This window comes from Haliotis rufescens, unplaced genomic scaffold (assembly GCF_023055435.1).
Source record: "Haliotis rufescens isolate VD_foot unplaced genomic scaffold, xgHalRufe1.0.p SCAF_30, whole genome shotgun sequence".
NCBI lineage: Eukaryota > Metazoa > Mollusca > Gastropoda > Lepetellida > Haliotidae > Haliotis > Haliotis rufescens.
The window spans coordinates 4,841,522-4,863,663 of record NW_025964002.1 but is presented as its reverse complement, the minus strand read 5'-3'; the positions used below and the strand labels follow the sequence as shown (position 1 = coordinate 4,863,663).

Genomic DNA, 22,142 nt, shown 5'->3' with positions numbered 1-22,142 from the left:
TGAAAAACAAGCTTCACTTTGTGTAAGGAACCAGTTTACAGTAATGCATCTTCCCGAGGCAAGGGAGTTAACTGACTGTAAAAGTCCAGTTTTCATCCTCGCCGAACTAGGCTGGAACTATGGAGTTATAGTTTGGCTGGACTAACGAGTCTACGCATAGTCCAACCAAAATCGCATAAAGAAATCGACTTTCAGTTCGTAAAGTGCCTTGCAGATTTCAGTCGATTTGAGGATGAGCAAAGCATGTGTACCACCAGTTCGGCCAGTTTGTTGAACTTCATGAAGACCCATTTAATTACAATACAGATTTTGATTATTAATCAGATCGTCTTGACTGGGCGCTGCCATTTTGTTTAAAGCAAATGCAAGTGATATGAGAGGGGGATCTGATAGGTCAATACGACATAGAAGGGACATAACTCATAATAGCCACTGTTGGCGCTATGATCGAGCCCAGAAATTCCAGCTTAGATCGGTAAGGGTGGAAACTGGACTTTAATAGTCAGTTAACTCCCTTGCCTCAGGAAGATGACAGTAATGATGCATAGTAACAATTCACTATCATGTTTGCTACAGATTGCATTTGAAAATTCAGCTAGTATTAGTCCATTTAACACTAAAATCTCTGAAAAGCCAAGTCCGGGCTGGTAAAGGCAAACATTTTTGGCACAGACTGAACATATTATTCTTTAACACTTTTCACTGTTTGAAAGATGTCAAGCTACAATAAATACATGATGGAGTACGGTTAAGTCACTATTACCAATATTGAAGCAATATCACAGCAGGAAAACTTGTACCCATGTGGGGAGTAAAACCCAGGATTGATGATTGAGCAGCACACCCACTGAGCTACCCCATCCTGGCAACGAGGAAAGGAAACAGCTATCCTTGATAATGCAGTGTATTATATCTACATTCTGATATGGTAAATACCCTGGACTCATTCATTATGATATCTCTGTTGAAGTACATTTCGAAGTACACTGGGTAAAAACTAGCTTTCCAATCAACGCTACTTTTCTTTCATAATTGAAACAAGCAGTACTCAACTCGTACGATGGGTAACATCTCAAATACAACTGGGAGCGCCCAGTAGCGTAAGGACTTCCCTCCCCAAATTGTAATACCCCAGAAAACATATTTGCCACATAAAAGTCTATTTTTAAGTTTTCATAATAAAATTTATATTGATTGAATGTAGATCTATGTCAACCTCTTTTTTACAAGAGTGATTTTCATTGGTTGGTTATTTCACGCTCAACCAACCAAACAAATTCTGTGCATAGAGGGTGGAGCAGTTAATGTCTGCTTAATTATTGATTAAACAGTGTGTGACTACCAAATGATGTGCTGCAGACAACTTCAGAAAAAGAATTTATGACACTCTTCACAATGTTGTCACCAGCACACACTGCAAGGTTTTTCTACCCTGCACATGCGTCTGGAGTAGCAAGATAGCAAGATACTATTACATGCACAACTTGTTGTGGATAGTTGACAGTGAAGAGGACTTCTGGTGGAAACATATAAAGATATCCTAGTGTGATAACAGCCAAAAAACAGGATGTAAAAGAATTAGTATTATTGTTCGGTGATTGATAAGTGAAAGAAATTCCATGCATATAGAGGTGGAGCAGGTGACGTCACTGCCGAAATGAAGTTATGATGGTGAAATGGGTTCAGGGCATATACAGCAATAGAGTGAGATATAATACACTGTATCACAGAGGATGCTCAAAAGCATGTGACCTTTGTACACCTATAACGACCAGGTGTGTATGAAACACGTTACCTATGTATGCCTGTAACGACCAGAGAAACGTGACCTCTGTACACCTGTAACGACCAGGTGTGTTGTAAACACGTTACCTATGTACACCTGTAACGACCAGGTGTGTGGGAAACGTGACCTCTGTACGCCTGTAACGACCAGGTGTGTGGGAAACGTGACCATTGTACGCCTGTAACAACCAGGTGTGTAGGGTTTTGACCAGTGGATGTGGACTAGAGTGTGTGGTCATGCTGCGTGATGTCATGTGTTGTGGGAGGACTGTGCTGACTCAGCATTCTCTTCCTCTGGGGCATCTGTTATCTTGTCGATGGACGCTAGGACTTGGGACAAGAGGCGGAGCTTGTCTACTCCCGTCAATAGTTGTCTGAAAGTACAAATGCTTTGATTAATGCTTATGCAACAACACAAACATGCTCCTTTATTCCATCTGTTTGTTGTGTTATGACTTCAGTCAGCAATGTTTTAACTACCGTATTTCATCTATTAGATGCCTGGACATCTACTAATTTTGTCCAAGTAGTTAACTCGGCATCTTTTACTTTTAGAGGCCTGGCATCTCTTCTGTTTACTGCTGGCGCAGTGGCAACTCAATACCTTACTGAACCACAATTCTACAGCCGTAAAAGGTTACAGTGCGTAAAACCCAGTGTCAGTTGGAGTCCGGTGTGTATTAGGGACCCAACATGTAATAGAGGAAATATGGTACATCAGGGCATCCTGTAATTCAAGTCTTGGCCAGGCAAACAGTGGCTGACTATGATCAACATGCCATGGTGTGATGACACATCAGCAGAGCCTGCTCGAAGGAGTGAGTGAGTGAGTATGGTTTTATGCCACTTTTAGCAATATTCCAGCAATATCACGCCGGAGGACACCAGAAATGGGCTTCACACATTGTATCCATGTCGAGAATCGAACCCGGGTCTTCGGCGTGACGTGCAAACCACTAGGCTACCTGACCGCCCCTTGCTTGAAGGAGACAACATGTTTACTACTGTCAGTTTTAGTCAGTTCCAATTTGTATTAAAACTGAAGCATTGGGAACTGGTTCAGAATCACAGCCCTCATATGCAACTTGGCAGAGGAGTTCACAGTAGTAGTTAATTTTGTAGTTGCAGGCTTGCGTGCATTTCAAATGCTGCACAATCAATATATTTTGTCTCAAAAAGCCATGACCATGATGACACACTATCTTTACCATAAGTCAATACAACTTTAAACATATCCCATTCCAAAAATAATTATGCAAGTTCAGACCAACGCAGAACAATTACTTGCTCGAGTTAAAAATTGAAAATATTCCATTATATTTTCATACCTCGGAATTTTCAGGAAAATCCTATACACTGTATATGGTATCAAAGATGAAAAAGCAATTTCAATCACTGAACCCTCCTCTGGATCTTCCTATGGGACACTACAGATATGTACCCAGGGACTTTCTGTATTCTACAACTGTCTAAGGGTAAAGTTGCTTAATTTGGTTAGTGAACAGGTCAGTATTTCTTTTACCTGTGGCAAATATATGTTGTGCTGACACAACAACGATCTCTTCTGCCTCACTGAGTGAAACACTGCCTGCAGCCTTCGACAAAATAGTGCAAGTCTGCTAGTCCGCGACTACTAACTTGTGCAGAGGTCAAGTATACATCTAGTAGCATTTAAGGGCTATCATTCTGAACCAGTTCTCTTGGAGAAAATACAAACATTGTTAACATTTTTAACTCATTCAAGCAGGACTAGCTACTAACTCGAAGGACTAGTGACATAAGGTTTGCACTAGTCCTGTGGACTGGTCTTAGATAAAGGAAGGCAGTGCCTGGGACTCACTTGATTGTCTGTTCTCCTGTGTCAGCTGCGGCAGCCAGCTGGTCGGAGGCGTACTTGGTTCTCTCCCGGATCGCAGACAAACCATCCTCAGTGCTTGAAGAGTCCCTGTCTCTTTGTAAAGCTGATATCTTGTTCTGTAAAATTATACAGTTACTTTAAGTGTCTTTTGTCTTTTTTGTTTGTTGTTTTAAGCCGCACTCAGCATTGTTCCAGCTGTACGACAGCGGTCATTAAGTAATCGAGTCTGGACCTGACAATCTGGCGATTGCATCATGAGCATCAATCCCTGCAATTGGGATACGATGACACGCATCAACCAAGTCAGTGAGCTTGACCACCAAATCCCATTAGTCGCCTCTTATGACAAGCATAGTTGCTTTTTACAGCAAGTATTGGTTGCTAAAGCTCTATTCTAACTCAGATCTTCACAGGTCTTTTATTTGCAAATGTGTTAGGCTTAACGTCACTTTGGATAGCTTAATGACAGAGAATTCAACAAATCACCAGAACATAGAGACATCAATATGCTCCACCCTTATAAATGTTCATACAAAAAAAACCCAAAGTACATCTGTATCTGTCACATATCTGAGTCCTGTACTGATAAGGAAATGAACTCTACCTTCATTTCAAGGTAAGACCTACTAGTTCCCTTGGAAACATAGAAACAAAATCGAAATAAAATAAATTCCTGCACAGCAGATGGTACAAGATGGCCACTTGCTCACTGTGCAGCCTCCAAAGTTTCACAAACACTGAAAGGGTTAAGAGATGCACTGGGAACAAACACACCCACATCTGTACATGTATATGTCCTACTTGTCATATTGACATGCTAAAAATCTAAATTTCAAAACATTGTGACTGCAAAAGGCATCATTCAGCTTATCACTCACCACCCTATGTATTGGTAGGTGACAAAGTCGGAATCGTGGGCCACTCCTTTTGACAGGCATAAACTAATTTGTTCCCAGGATAGTTGTGGTCCCAAAAATGATAAAAAGTCAAAAGTAAATATGGTTAAAACTAGACTCTAGCAGAAGACTGCCAGAGAGGCAATGATAATTGCATAGGATCTACTGGCCAACACAACAGCTAACTCCCTGTTATACACACCTGCAATGTTTTCACTTCTTGTCGTAATTTAGCCACTGTGTTTTCTGCCTTAACTGCTCTTTGCTGAAATAAATAATAAATATTTAGACAACCATGTTGACAAATAGTTAACCAGCCTGGGACCTTGGATCCAAGTAGGCACTACAATTATCCAATCTCAATACCTCTCTCTGTCAACGTCTGACCTTTCCTACAGTTAACCCAATCAAAACAAGTATTTGTCACAGAAGTGACGAAATGTCCCCCGCCTGTATATACACCAAAATACCAAATATGAAGACAATCCAGCGATTAGTTCTTGAGATATCGCGGCAACACCGTTTTCCAACTCCAAAAGCAGATTTGCCTGCTGTGACCTTGAAAATAGGGTCAAGGTCACCAAAACCGACTGGTGTCTGCGGAGTCTGTATATACACCATAGTTCCAAATATTAAGACAATCCTGCGATTAGTTCTTGAGATATCGCGGCAACACCGCTTTCCAACTCCAAAAGCAGATTTACCTGCTGTGACCTTGAAAATGGGCTCAAGGTCACCAAAACCGACTGGTGTCTGCGGAGTCCGTATATACACCCTAGTACCAAATAGGAAGACAATCCAGCGATTAGTTCTTGAGATATCGCGGCAACACCGTTTTCCAACTCCAAAAGCAGATATGCCTGCTGTGACCTTGAAAATGGGGTCAAGGTCACCAAAACCAACTGGTGTCTGCGGAGTCTGTATATACACCATAGTTCCAAATATTAAGACAATCCAGTGTTTAGTTCTTGAGATATCGCGGCAACAAACAGGTGGGACGTACGGACGGACGTACGGACGGTCGTGAATACTATATCCCCTGCTTCGCGCTTTCGCGCGGCGGGGGACAATGATACATGTTTTTTTAAGCCAATCAGAGATCACCTTTCAATGATTTTGCTTCCATGTCAAGCAGATGGCCTTGGACAGGGCTTCTCTCTATTAGAAGGGCTACACCAGGCTCCCAAAGGTGTGTCCCCACAGTCCCTCTATTAGAAGGGCTACACCAGACTCCCAAAGGTGTGTCCCCACAGTCCCTCTATTAGAAGGGCTACACCAGACTCCCAAAGGTGTGTCCCCACAGTCCCTCTATTAGAAGGGCTACATCAGGCTCCCGAAGGTGTGTCCCCACAGTCCCTCTATTAGAAGGGCTACACCAGGCTCCCAAAGGTGTGTCCCCACAGTCCCTCTATTAGAAGGGCTACACCAGGCTCCCAAAGGTGTGTCCCCACAGTCCCTCTATTAGAAGGGCTACACCAGGCTCCCAAAGGTGTGTCCCCACAGTCCCTCTATTAGAAGGGCTACACCAGACTCCCAAAGGTGTGGCCCCACAGTCTCTCTATTAGAAGGGCTACACCAGACTCCCAAAGGTGTGTCCCCACAGTCCCTCTATTAGAAGGGCTACACCAGGCTCCCAAAGGTGTGTCCCCACAGTCCCTCTATTAGAAGGGCTACACCAGACTCCCAAAGGTGTGGCCCCACAGTCTCTCTATTAGAAGGGCTACACCAGACTCCCAAAGGTGTGTCCCCACAGTCCCTCTATTAGAAGGGCTACACCAGGCTCCCAAAGGTGTGTCCCCACAGTCCCTCTATTAGAAGGGCTACACCAGGCTCCCAAAGGTGTGTCCCCACAGTCTCTCTATTAGAAAGGCTACACCAGGCTCCCAAAGGTGTGTCCCCACAGTCCCTTTATAAGAAGGGCTACACCAGGCTCCCAAAGGTGTGTCCCCACAGTCCCTCTATTAGAAGGGCTACACCAGGCTCCCAAAGGTGTGGCCCCACAGTCTCTCTATTAGAAGGGCTACACCAGACTCCCAAAGGTGTGTCCCCACAGTCCCTCTATTAGAAGGGCTACACCAGACTCCCAAAGGTGTGGCCCCACAGTCTCTCTATTAGAAGGGCTACACCAGGCTCCCAAAGGTGTGTCCCCACAGTCCCTCTATTAGAAGGGCTACACCAGGCTCCCAAAGGTGTGTCCCCACAGTCCCTCTATAAGAAGGGCTACACCAGACTCCCAAAGGTGTGTCCCCACAGTCTCTCTATTAGAAGGGCTACACCAGACTCCCAAAGGTGTGGCCCCACAGTCTCTCTATTAGAAGGGCTACACCAGGCTCCCAAAGGTGTGTCCCCACAGTCCCTCTATTAGAAGGGCTACACTAGGCTCCCAAATCTCTCTATAAGAACAGCTACAACAGACCCCCAATTTTGTACTCTCATAATCACTGTATTAGAAAGGCTACAACAGACCCCCAAATCCCTCTATTAGAAAGGCTACAACAGACTCCCATAGGTGTGTCCCCATTTTCTCCATATCAGACGTTACGTCACCCCATGGTGTTACTATACCTCCCCAGGGCGACTCTCTGATGTGCTACTGACCGTGGTGGTGACAAGGTTGGCCTCCACCTGCTGCACGGCTCGCTCCATCACCGCCGTCTCCTCTGCCTCCTTCTTCTGCTGTCTCTCCATCTGCTTCAGCAGCTCAGACACCCTGGGGAGGACAGTTACATATATACCACATCATTGGGGAGAACAGTTACATAGATACCACGACACTGGGGAGGACAGTTACATATATACCACAACACTGGGGAGGACAGTTACATATATACCACATCTTTGGGGAGGACAGTTACATATATACCACGACACTGGGGAGAACAGTTACATATATACCACATCATTGGGGAGGACAGTTACATATATACCACGACACTGGGGAGGACAGTTACATATATACCACGACACTGGGGAGGACAGTTACATATATACCAAATCACTGGGGAGGACAGTTACATATATACCACAACATGTGGGTGAACAGTTACATATATACCACAACATTGGGGAGGACAGTTACATATATACCACGTCACTGGGCAGGACAGTTACATATATACAACAACACTGGGAAGGACAGTTACATATATACAACAACACTGGGGAGGACAGTTACATATATACCATGACACTTGGGAGGACAGTTACATATATACCACAAAACATGGGAGGACAGTTACATACATACCATGACACTCTGGGGAGGACAGTTACATATATACCATAACACTGGGGAGGACAGTTACATATATACCACAAAACATGGGAGGACAGTTACATACATACCACAACACTGGGGAGGGCAGTTACATAGATACTACGTCACTGGGGAGGACAGTTACAAATATACCACAACACTGGGAGGACAGTTACATTTATACCACAACACTGGGGAGGACAGTTACATATATACCATGACACTCTGGGGAGGACAGTTACATATATACCACAACACTGGGGAGGGCAGTTACATAGATACTACGTCACTGGGGAGGACAGTTACAAATATACCACAACACTGGGAGGACAGTTACATATATACCACAACACTGGGGAGGGCAGTTACATATATACAACATCACATGGGAGGACAGTTACATATATACCACAACACATGGGAGGACAGTTACATATAATGATATATATACCATGACACTCTGGGGAGGACAGTTACATCTATACAACAACACTGGGGAGGACAGTTACATATATACAACAACACTGGGGAGGACAGTTACATATATATACCATGACACTCTGTGGAGGACAGTTACATCTATACAACAACACTGGGGAGGACAGTTACATATATACCACATCATTGGGGAGGGCAGTTACATATATACAACAACACTGGGGAGGACCGTTACATATATACCACAACACCGGGGAGGGCAGTTACATATATACAACAACACTGGGGAGGGCAGTTACATAGATACTACGTCACTGGGGAGGACAGTTACAAATATACCACAACACTGGGAGGGCAGTTACATTTATACCACAACACTGGGGAGGACAGTTACATATATACCACAACACTGGGGAGGACAGTTACATTTATACCACAACACTGGGGAGGACGGTTACATATATACAACAACACTGGGGAGGGCAGTTACATATATACAACAACACTGGGGAGGACAGTTACATATATATACCATGACACTCTGGGGAGGACAGTTACATCTATACAACAACACTGGGGAGGACAGTTACATATATACCACAACACTGGGGAGGGCAGTTACATATATACAACATCACATGGGAGGACAGTTACATATATACCACAACACATGGGAGGACAGTTACATATAATGATATATATACCATGACACTCTGGGGAGGACAGTTACATCTACACAACAACACTGGGGAGGACAGTTACATATATATACCATGACACTCTGTGGAGGACAGTTACATCTATACAACAACACTGGGGAGGACAGTTACATATATACAACAACACTGGGGAGGACCGTTACATATATACCACAACACCGGGGAGGGCAGTTACATATATACAACAACACTGGGGAGGACAGTTACATATATATACCATGACACTCTGGGGAGGACAGTTACATCAATACAACAACACTGGGGAGGGCAGTTACATATATACCACAACACTGGGGAGGGCAGTTACATATATACAACAACACTGGGGAGGACAGTTACATATATACCACGTCACTGGGGAGGACAGTTACATATATACCACATCACTGGGGAGGACAGTTACATATATACCACAACATGTGGGTGAACAGTTACATATATACCACGTCACTGGGCAGGACAGTTACATATATACAACAACACTGGGGAGGACAGTTACATATGTACAAAAACACTGGGGAGGACAGTTACATATATACCACAAAACATGGGAGGGCAGTTACATATATACCATGACACTTGGGAGGACAGTTACATATATACCACAAAACATGGGAGGACAGTTACATACATACCATGACACTGGGGAGGACGGTTACATATATACAACAACACTGGGGAGGGCAGTTACATATATACAACAACACTGGGGAGGGCAGTTACATATATACAACAACACTGGGGAGGACAGTTACATATATACAACATCACTGGGGAGGACAGTTACATATATACCACAACATTGGGGAGGACAGTTACATATATACCACGTCACTGGGCAGGACAGTTACATATATACAACAACACTGGGGAGGACAGTTACATATGTACAAAAACACTGGGGAGGACAGTTACATATATACCACAAAACATGGGAGGGCAGTTACATATATACCATGACACTTGGGAGGACAGTTACATATATACCACTAAACATGGGAGGACAGTTACATTTATACCACAACACTGGGGAGGACAGTTACATATATACAACAACACTGGGGAGGACAGTTACATATATACAACATCACATGGGAGGACAGTTACATATATACCACAACACATGGGAGGACAGTTACATATATACCACAACACATGGGAGGACAGTTACATATAATGATATATATACCATGACACTCTGGGGAGGACAGTTACATCTATACAACAACACTGGGGAGGACAGTTACATATATACAACAACACTGGGGAGGACAGTTACATCTATACAACAACACTGGGGAGGACAGTTACATATATACCACGTCACTGGGGAGGACAGTTACATATATACCACAACATGTGGGTGAACAGTTACATATATACCACAACACTGGGGAGGGCAGTTACATATATACAACAACACTGGGGAGGACAGTTACATACATACCATGACACTCTGGGGAGGACAGTTACATATATATACCATGACACTCTGGGGAGGACAGTTACATCTATACAACAACACTGGGGAGGACAGTTACATATATACCACAACACTGGGGAGGGCAGTTACATATACACAACAACACTGGGGAGGACAGTTACATATATACAACAACACATGGGAGGACAGTTACATATATATACCATGACACTCTGGGGAGGACAGTTACATCTATACAACAACACTGGGGAGGACAGTTACATATATACCACGACACTGGGGAGGACAGTTACATATATACCACGACACTGGGGAGGACAGTTACATATATACCACGTCACTGGGGAGGACAGGTACATATATACCACGACACTGGGGAGGACAGTTACATATATACCACGACACTCTAGTGAGGACAGGTACATATATACCATGACACTGGGGAGGACAGTTAGACATATACCACGACACAGGTGCAAGTAATATATATTGACACATTCAAGTCATTTATTATAAAACAAAATAGTGTTTAGACTCATAGTTTTAAGTAAACAAATATTTATTTAGCAGAGGACACCAGATCAGATTCACACTAACAATGAGGATATAATGTAACAATCCCTCATGTGACCGCTCTTACCGTTCTGTTTCTTTAACAGCTAACTTTTTGGTATCATCAACTGTCTGTTTCAACTTTTGATTCTCTTCTCGTAACTGAAATCAACAATTGGTATGCCATTCATTCATAATGATTTTGACCATGTGTGCTTCTTCTACTTTCAATCAAGACTTGATTAGTAGATGTATATTGACCCTGGCCACTTGACAAAGGGGACACTTAACAAAACCATAACTTGTCAAATTTGTTGTAGGAGACATAGTGGTGGAGAACAAACTTGGCACAAACGTTGAAGCTGAAACATTTTTGACAATTACAAAAAAATAGTGTTGAGACACATAGTTTTAAGTAAACAAATATCTAGTTTTGCAGCTATAACTGAAATAATATCCAATTTCCATACAACATTTCAGGTGCCATAATTCACCTGTCCCTCCCATAGACTTCCCCTGAAGATCCCGAGCAGAATAGGTCTTCACCAACCCATGTTTTGCTGTAAAAGGCAACTATGCTTGTCATAAGAGGCGACTAACGGCATTGGGTGGTCAGGCTTGCTTACTTGGTTGATGCATGTCATATCCCAATTGCGTGAAATCGATGTTCATGATGTCAATCACTGGACTGTCTGGTCAATCACTGTCTTGATTTTTTACACACTATTTACAGACACCATCATTTACCATCATTTTACACACTTTTTTCCACCACCATCATTTAGCTGGAATATTGCTAATTTCATCACCAGGGAAACTGATGTTAAATTCACCCCATACAGCTTGGATTATATTCCTCACATTCACTCAGTTCCGGCTAGAATAGGTACCAGGGTTCAAAATTCCTTGTACTTTAGCATTTTTAGTGCCAATAGCACAGGCAAAATAGCAGTGACACACATATAAGTTCCCTGAACCAGAAGGGCGTGTGAAGAAATCTAATATTTCAAAAAGAGCTTGTGACAATGTTGACTGTAGGAAACCAAAAGTGTGTGAACATGCTTACAGCACAGTTTGATTTACAACAGAAAATTGGGTATTCATAAGTGAACAAGAACACAGCGTGATCACCATACCCCACCATAGGGTCACAAGAATTTTCTTTGTTCATATAGTAGTGACTATAAAGGTGAGATGAAATGGGGTTTAACGTCGCGTCCAATATTGCACTTATATAGCGACGTGCATGTACGTGTGTGTGTATGTGTGGCTGCTTGTACTAGTCCGGACTGATGCCGATTTATAGTGCTAGCTCACTGAGATACCATGCCGCAGTTTAACATGAATACCCCACTCAGACACAGTATACTGACTCGAGCCGACCAGTCCTTGTTTTAACCCCTTAATGCCGAGCGCCAGACAGGGTAACAGCAAGTACCATCTTTTAACGTCTTTTGGTATGACGCAGCCAGGGATCGAACCCTGGACCTTCCGCTCTCCGGCCGGACGCTCTACCACTAGACCACGGAGGCGGTCAGTGAATATAAACTATAGAAAAGCGTCCCATGAAGCCTTAAGAAGAGATAGGCACTAGGATCGCTTTATGTCGTCAGAAAAGATGATTAAATGTGAAATTAGAACACACAAAAGGCACCTTCTCTGGAAAAAAATAACTTATGGCATCAATTCTCAAACTCAGTCTTGATAAGTATCTCTTACATAAGCTAACTTCAGTAGTTTCTGAGAAAACTTGTCCATATTGCAGTCACAATGCATTTTGTGAAATAACATTATCTATCTCAAAGACAAGGAAGGGGGCAAAATTACAACTCCTAATTACCAGGTGGCCAGCCTTGGTGAAATCTGTTTGATGATGAATCAAACTTATTCTTCTGCAGTTCTAGTTGGCATCATTTAAATTCATAGCACGCACGAAAAAACCTACATGTCTATCTCACCATGGGGATTCCGGGTTAGAAAAGGTCCCCAGCAACCTCTGCTGGTTGTAAGAGATGAATAATGGATCGGATGGTCAACTGATTTGTTTCTTGTTAATCATGTCAATGCCCCCACTCAGCAACACTCCAGCTTTTTTCTGGCAGCCTGTAAATAATAGGCACGACCAGACAATCCAGTGATTGATATTGTGAGAAATGATCCACGCCATTGGGGTAAGTCATTAAGTCTGACCATCTGATCTATTTGATTGTTTTTTGTTGTTTGTTTGTTGTTTAACGCCGCACTCAGCAATATTCCAGCTATATGACGGCGGTCTGTAAAATAATCGAGTCTGGACCAGACAATCCAGTGATTGACATCATGAGCATCAATCAACGCAATTGGGATCGATGACATGCATCAACCAAGTCAGTGAGCCTGACCACCCGATCCCGTTAGTCGCCTTTTACGACAAGCATAGTTGCCTTTTACGGCAAGTATGGGTTGCTGAAGACCTATTCTACCCCGGAATCCTATTTGATTGCCTCTTACAAACCAGCATAGGTTGCAGGAGACCTATTCTAACCTGGAGTCCCAAAGGTGAGATAGACACTGTCTCGCAGTGATTGATATATGACAGCAATGATCCATACCATTGGGGTAAGTCATTAAGTCTGACCATCTGATTTATTTGGTTGCCTCTCACAAACCAGCATAGGTTGCAGGAGACCTATTCTAACCCGGAATCCCCACGGAGAGATAGACACTGTCTCGCAGTGATTGATACATGACAGCAATGATCCACACCATTGGGGTAAGTTGTTGAGTCTGACCATCTGGTCCATTTAGTTGCCTCTTAAGACCAGCATAGGTTTCTGTGGACCAATTCTAACCCGCAATCCCCATCACCGTTAGAAATTGGCACTAGTCCTGTAGTCCTTGCCAAACTGCCCAATAGTTAAGATATCATGAGGACTAGTAGAAATTTGCCATTTTTAAGGGTTTTGCTATATGTTATCATTATAAGGACTAGTGGACTAAATATGTTAGTTTCTACCCCTGCCTATTGTGAGATAGAAGCAGGTAAACCAGTATACAACTTACTCTTCTGTTCTCCAGTTCCAAGTCTCCATGAACCTCCAAGGATGACACATCCCGCACTCCTCTCTGAGCACCGTGCACAGAACCGTCACTCCCTCCATTACTGTGACCATTGAACAGTTCTGTATTGTTCATTGCCCCGTCTGACAAGAAGTCTGGAAGACTGGATATACTAGATGGCATTGTTGGTCTGTTCCTTGTGGACTCATCACTGTTTTCTAAGTGATGGTCACCATTTTCTGTACCATTGCCACCAATATCAGGCAGGTCACCGCCATCATACAGTGACTGGGTCATGGTCTGACCAGAGGCACTGACATTGTCATCGACGTTTGTAGTCAGAGCAAAGTCAGGAAGATCAAGATCCGGGTTTCTGGTTATGCGCTCCTTCTTTATTTGGGTCTCGTCAAGAAAATGATCCTGTACAAAATCTGGGAGATCGCTGGCAAAGTCAGGGGCATTACTCCTTGATCGGGGAGACGTTCCTGACTTTGGTCTTGCACCACTAGTTTGAGGGCCAGACAAAAACTTCTTAAAGGAAAATGGATTTTCATCACTGCCTTTCTTGGCTGGAGTGGCCTGGGGCTCTGGGAAATAAGAAGAAAGTAACCTTTTATCATGTTATAAATATACACCAACTACAAGTTGGTATGTACATACCATTTTGTCTAATCTTTGTGTTTGCTGTCCTATTGTTGGCATTCATTTATTCAGCTTGGCTGATAGCATTGAGAAGTCTAACGAGACTGACTTGTTAACAAAGTCTCGGAAGACATTATGCAACAGCAGTTACACTCTTACAACAATTGCTAGAATGAAAAATGTGGTGAAACACACATATTTATCAGTGTGCATACATTTTCACTCAGAACAAACAAAATATATAGGACTTGCCATTGCCAGTGATTATTCATGACTTGGGACAGATAATCGGTACTTCCAGGGAATTATCTAGGATTCCAAACAAACAAACAAATTGGGACAAAATTATGATATTGTTTAAACTTTGATTATTTAAAATTTCATATTTTCATAAATTCAAAAGAATTGGAAAGTTTAAATTTAAATTGGGAATTTTTACTATCATTTGCTGCAGACTTAGATAGTCTGGATAAATATCGGCCTCTGAGCAGGTCCAGATAAATCTTTGAATTCCCCATGTTATTCCCTAAATGATAGCTTTAGAAAAGGTTAGAATCTTAAGCAGGTACACCTTGCTCCGTGTTTATATGTGACACATACAGTAAGACGACATGTGCATCCAGTATGTACAAAGGCATGATTTTTTATGAAAAACATAAACTACATCCTGGCGGATGCATAAGAATTAAACATTCTATGGAAATATTAAACATTTTTATCAATGGCTTGAGTAGTCCCACTCCTTGTCTTAACACTGACAAGTTGTCTTGTGGTCCTGTTAACCATGCCATTCATAAAATAATATTCATTCTGAGCAACAGTTAAAACGAATCCTGGAGGGGTGTGCAGCATCATTATTATAGAGCCCATTTATGCATCTCTGTAATTATTGCCATGGCAAATATCACATTTTCATGATATTATACACCTGTTGGTTTACAAAATGACTAACAAGAAGTCGACATCAGCAAATTAGAAAGCAGCTTTCTCGAGGTTTACAGCACTCTTTTCAACCTGGCGACTTCCATTTCAGACCACGCTTAGATATGTTGACAAAGTTCTCGATTAATATTTTGAAAACTAAACAAATGAACATTCTGGTATGTCTAATATATGGTTGAGATTGTATGGCAGTGCTTCCCACATACTGTGCAACGCCTGCTCCGTTCAAATGTTTATCCCACGGAAGAGAGAGTCGTTCGGAATACCCCGTGTTAAAGTTTTCAAGGTTGCATGATTAGACAACACATTCCAACTGTCATTCTCATGATCTGGGAAGCGATGCTTTGATTGGTCAGATGAAAGGTCCTTCTGATGTGACCCGTAATTGGATGTCCTCAGATCTTTGTTTAGCAATAGTGAGAACTAAGATCTGATTTTAATGAGATTGGGCATTATCACCATAAAATTAACAAGACATGGTTATTTGACCATCCATGTCTTAACAGCAATAAATGTTCTCAAAGGTAAGTGAGTGACCAGTGAGTGAGTGAGTGAATATGGTTTTACGCCGCTTTTAGCAATATTCCAGCAATATCATGGCGGGGGACACCAGAAATGGGCTTCACACATTGTACCCATGTAGGGAATCGAACCCGGGTCTTCAGCATGACGAGCAAACGCTTTAACCACTAGGCTATCCGACCGCCCCCTCAAAGGTAAGGCTTAAATGTAGTGCGTTGGGATGGTCATAAGACATCTAATCAATATTTATCACTTCTCAGGAGCTCGAAAATCCATACCTCGAAGATACATTTTTATTGTGACCCTCTCTGAAAGGACGAAATGCATAGCACTTTATATTTTCACATGAACTGTCCATTTTTTCATGACCCTCCCCAAATATGTGTTTATTTTTTAGGACCCTCCCTGAAGACTGACATATGTTTTAGTGACCACCCCCTTCTTCCCTCCCACTAATAATACCAAATGGCCAGTCCCTTGCGTCGTTTGAGTTATAATCAGCTGATAATATTTCGACTGAATGGCAATTTGACAAGTTATCCCCGACCTGATCATCTGTCATAGTGTTTCCGTTGACTCCCCCTTGCTTATCTCCGAGGAAAATTCAGTAAAGCCTTAGACAAGCGTGAGACTGAGAACTGCTTTATAGAAACTCATCGTCAATACCAATCAGAAACAACCCCGGCCTGTCATTTGACAGCGCCATAGATTAATCAGTCAACGAGTTATGAGATAGACAGACATAAGATTCTACCATCTTCAACAATCAGCGCTGCCTTCCCCTTTTTCTTCAGCGCCGACACGTCTGGGAGGAGGAACATGTCTTCCGTGTCGTCTTTATCTTTGTCTTCATCACTCAGTGAATGATTGTGATCTTTCTTCTTCACGAACTTTTTGAACGAAAATGGATTTTCCGAGTCCTCTCCGCCACCCTCCGCCATTTTTGTTGTGATTAAAAGGACCGGTTATTGCTCATTTTCTACATCGAGGAGAGAACTAAGTAATTGACTGCACGTAATGGGTAGTTAACAAAACGGCATTAACAGAATATATTAGCATAGCACAAAAATGTGTACAGTTACAGTTGGTAGATTCTAGCAAAGATATTATCTTTTCAATTATAGACAATTACAAACTACTCCCCGATGTCAGCCATGAAGACGGCTCTTCTCTCCCTTCAAGGTTTCAGAAGTATCCAAACATAAACTTCTAGAACATAGAAGCCCAAACAAACACAAGCAACAATACACATTCGATACGCGCAGATAATACAGATTGACAAGTAAAAAGGGTTTTACTTACACAATGCTACTTTAAAATACAGACATTCGTAGCTGTACATCTATCTACAGTAAACTACGGTTATAACGAACTCAAAGGGACTACTAATTTTCGTTCGTTATAACCGTAATTCGTTATAAGCATACAGCATAACTACAGCATACAGTCGGGACTATAAAGTTCGTTCATTATATCCGTTAGTTCGTTATAAGCGTGCTCGTTATAACCGTAGTTTACTGTATCTATCTATCTATCTATCTATATCTATCTATGTGTGAGTGTGTCTGCGTGTGTGTGCGTGCGCGTTTGTGTGTACAACCCCGAATTCCTATAAAAAAATTTTTTGAGAATATGGGTGTTTATCACGACGGTTCTTTGGGGCAGGGTTGAACTTTTCACCAGTGAGCGTACTAAAAAAATAGATTACCCTCCCAAATGCTTATTTATAAACGTTTTGGGGAAGACTTCCGCCCGTATCCCCTCTTCAAAAAGTTACATATGTATGCATTACCGCTCAACCCTTTTAATTAGATATATTTTTTAGGGTTTTGATACGGGCGGAAGTCCTACCGCATGATGGATTTGGTGCTGACAAACCAAGGACATGGAAATTTGGAATTGGTACCCAAAAACATTGGATCTCGGCACGTCATAGGGACGCAACACTGCAAAGCCCCAAACTACCCGTGTCTCCTTCATCGTACGAACCGCTTCAATTGACATTAGTTAAAAATTCATTTGGGTGAGTTATGTTTTACGCCGCTCTAGCAATATTCCAGTAACGGTACGGCGGGGGACACAAAGAATGGGCTTCACACATTGCACCCATTGGGGATCGCAGCCAGGCCGTCACCAAGACGACCCAACGTTTCAACCACCAGGCTACCCCAGGGGCAGACAACTGAACTATACCAGAGACCATATGATAGATTGTAACCCACCTAACTTAACACGTGCCACGGGCTGACAATATTCCTCGGTTCTTGAAGCATTTTGGCAATTTAATTGTTGAAAGTCATGACTCTGGAAGTCTTCCTGTTGATTAGAAGGCTCATCGCCATACGTGGTACTATTCTTGAACAGCTTGCATGGCACGACGCTCGCCGCTTCAGGCGTCTTCTTCCGTTTCCGGTTACACCGACCACCCGGTGCTGTCTCAGGGTGTTCGTGACAAAACTTATACCTGAGAATGCAAGTAGCGTTTAAGTCCGTTCTGCAGTAGGCACCGCACTGTTTTAATACACAACGCCACAGTTGACTTTTACCGCCTGCGCCTCCAGATCGGTACTTGTAACCATCTACAATAATGGCGTCATTGCCTCGGATTGTCCAGTAATGTTCTATGCGAAACTTCGCCATGTCGGGACCTAAAACGAAGGACATCTTGATTGCATGAAAGTACAACACTCGGAATGCTTGGGAGCGCTGTTGTTAGACTCTGTACCGCACAAGCCGGACAAAGATGGAGGCCTTGGGAATGTAGCGCTAATATATATCTATAGCTCCACTATCGTTCACAGTACCTCACCTACATTCAATCTATTTGGCAATGAAACAAAGTTGGGGTCGAAATATGCACAATATCATTCGCAAATGTTATCCTGGTCGATGCTCGCTTGTTGCGTAGTACGGGCGAATCTGGGTCACATGCGGTAAAATCGTTAAAAGTCGGGAAAATCCGTGAGCTGTCGAAAGGAGTAAGTGAGTATTTTCCGCAGTGGTTTAGGGACGTTACGGCGGAGTGCGGACACGGATGGCTTAGCAAATTGTGCTGCAGTATAATGAAGTGCTGGTCCACATGGCCTTTTCCAGACGCTTTACTTTTACCACATGACCTCCCACAGCCACTGTCAGAACTGTACAGGAGACAGAGAAGGAAGGGAATGGGAGCCAACTGGTCGTGAACGCCCTAGCTTATGTAAGCGTCAGCTATGAACAAAGCAGCACAGATTAGAGAGCTTCTGAGAGATAGTCGTTCGCTTTATAGTTCCAGGGTTAGAAACTTAAGAAACACCAAGACACACATTTTCCTGCAGCATCTTTTATTAATATCCTCAACGATGACCTTATTTTCCTGAATGTTCCTAAATATTTGATACTGTACACCTGTAATGAACACTGAATATATTTGATACTGTACACCTGTAATGAACATTGAATATATTGGATACTGTACACCTGTAATGAACACTGAAATTGCAGAATATATTTCATACCGTACACCTGTAATGAACGCTGAATATATTTGATGCTGTACACCTGTAATGAACGCTGAATATATTTGATGCTGTACACCTGTAATGAACGCTGAATATATTTGATGCTGTACACCTGTAATGAACGCTGAATATATTGGATACTGTATACCTGCCTTTCTTGAATTACTTTTGAAAAGCCCACAGTAGCTATTTCAGTCAGATGAAGGAGGAGATATCAATCTTTTATCACATGTAACATTGCTAAATAGTTAGGAGTACATGGTCAGTGTGAACCATCAATGGAGATATTATTGTTGTTGAATCTTTAGAAATAAATTAAAAAATAATAGTCTTTTTTTTTAATCATCTCTATAGAACTATGATCCATCTAATATATAAACGTTTATTATAAATTCAAGTCAGCCAAAAAATATATTGATTGTTGACCTGATCCCCAGTCTAGTTATTATGTTTTATATCTTACCATTACACACTATAAAACCTAACTATCTGATCGGCCATTCTAACCCCGTCCGACCTGTACAAGTAGGTTGTAAACTGGTTCCACCATTGGTGCGCAAGCTCACCACTTTTATGTAGACAGCTGCCCAGTCTAGTATGCAGGTTGGCTGGATTGTATATATATAGAGCAGTGAATGTACTGAACAAATAAAGTATATAGAGGTACTTTTTGTGTACATCATTAATTGTGTTTTAAATGTGGGATCTGCGTACCAAATAAGATTGCATACTCTGCAAAAAAAGAAACGCCAAAGTAGTAAAATCGTAAATACTGATGCCGACATCCATACAAAATTAATGCCAAAAATTAGTGGGTCATTTCAGCATGAATTGGGATTAATTTGTGTGGAAAGAATGGGGTACTGCAGAAATTTGGTGAAAAGATCGAAACATCTAAAAAAACACAACCAGGTGAGAGCCTGGCGCCGAAACACACCAACATGACATGCACGTGCAATATCACTTGTTGGCGGAAAAAAACGTTTTCATTTGCATGCCATCATTACAGCAAGAGAACAGCGAAAACATGCCACGACTGGCGGGAGGCCAACGCAACAATGCAACCGTCCGACTGCAAACTGGAGAATCATCTTCAGCTGTTGCCAGGTTTATCCACATAGCACCAAGCACCAAAAGACTCTGGAACCGTTATCAGACATACGAGACAACACGAGACCTTCGCAGTTCCGGTCGACCACCTATTACTACTAGAGCACAGAACAGATTCATATGGTTAAATCTATTACGTTAAAGAACCACCACGGCCACCTCTACAACTAGGGCAATACCTGGATTGTGTAGGATATTAGCCCAGACAGTGAGGAACCGTTTACGCGCTGAAGGTGTCATTTTGACGGACCTGCATCGTGGGCTGCGACATCACTGGTCTCAAGGTCAGAGATTAGGGCCACAACTTCTACAGAGACAAGTAACAAGTCCTGTTTTATGCGTAGACGTCGTGTTTGTAGGTGTTGCGGGAATGTTATGTACCAATCTAATTAAAATCAGATGTTTAGTTATTGCTACCGCTAAACAAAGATCTGAGGACATCCCATTACGGGTCACGTCAGACCGACCTTTCATCCGACCAATCAGAGCATCGCTTACCAGATTATGAAAGTGACAGTCGGAATGTGATTTCTAATCAGGCAACCTCGAAAACTTTAACTCCGAACGATGATTACGGGTTTAACGACTGAATCCATACAATCTAGACCACCTATTAGCCATTCCAGAATGTTCTTTTGTTCAGGTTTCAAATTTGTAATCGAGAATTTGTCAAAATATGTTTCGAAGCGTAGTCGCCAATTTGAAAATAGTCCCATAAAGCACGAGAAAGCTGCCTTCTGATGGGTCATTCCATTGGTCGGTCAAAGTTAGCACAAGGTCGGTCTGATGTGACCCGTAATGGGATGTCCTCAGATCTTTGTTTAGCTGTAGCGAGAACTAAGATCTGATTTTAATGAGATTGGTTATGTATGAAACTGCATAAAGAAAGTTGACAGATTTGGTGGTGGTAGTGTGATGATGTGGGCAGCCATCTCCTACACTGGTAGAACAGACTTGGTGCAAGTTCTGGGTAATAAAACGACACAACCTTACACGGATGAGATTCTTTGGCCACACGTCCTTCCCATGACACAACAAGACAACGCCCGACATCACACGGCAAGACTGACATCAGCCTATTTGAGGAATCACATCAAGGTCCTGTCGTGGCTCGCCAGGTCTAAAGATTTAAACACAATGGAACATTTATTGGATGCACTGGATCAACAACAGCAAGCACATCAATTTTCAACAACCGATTGCCATCCCTTGATTATTTATATGATGTATAAACACTAGCGAGTCACGAATATCCTCTCAATAGACTCCCCCAAATTCTGCGTAGGAAAGGGGTGTGTGCAGCCTCAGCAGCATCATTTGTTACAGCCCTAAAAAATTCCTATTTCCACAACATACTTTGTATTTTTAATGAAACATGCACATCTCCAAAACACATGTGAACCATGGAAACATATAAAGAAGTATGTACATTAACAAGA

General features: G+C 42.4%; 1 protein-coding gene across 1 annotated transcript; it reads right to left on the bottom strand.

Annotated features, from left to right (window-relative positions):
* Positions 1-272: 272 nt before the first annotated feature.
* LOC124116284 (endosome-associated-trafficking regulator 1-like) lies at positions 273-17,034 on the bottom strand. Its single transcript, XM_046477558.2, has 7 exons — positions 16,848-17,034; positions 13,991-14,574; positions 11,037-11,110; positions 7,138-7,249; positions 4,742-4,804; positions 3,626-3,759; positions 273-2,159 (listed from the first exon to the last, which is right to left on the bottom strand). Exons 1-7 carry the CDS (start codon positions 17,032-17,034, stop codon positions 2,036-2,038), a joined length of 1,278 nt encoding a protein of 425 aa, XP_046333514.2. The 3' UTR covers positions 273-2,035.
* Between the last annotated feature and the right edge of the window lie 5,108 nt (positions 17,035-22,142).

Excerpts from the sequence above, each read along its gene's own strand:
- LOC124116284 (XM_046477558.2), bottom strand. The coding sequence starts at position 17,034 with ATGGCGGAGGGTGGCGGAGAGGACTCGGAAAATCCATTTTCGTTCAAA. Across the intron at positions 14,575-16,847 it reads AGCGCTGATTGTTGAAGATG|AGCCCCAGGCCACTCCAGCC; the intron begins GTAGAATCTTAT and ends CTTATTTCCCAG. Across the intron at positions 4,805-7,137 it reads CCAACCTTGTCACCACCACG|CAAAGAGCAGTTAAGGCAGA; the intron begins GTCAGTAGCACA and ends TATTTATTTCAG.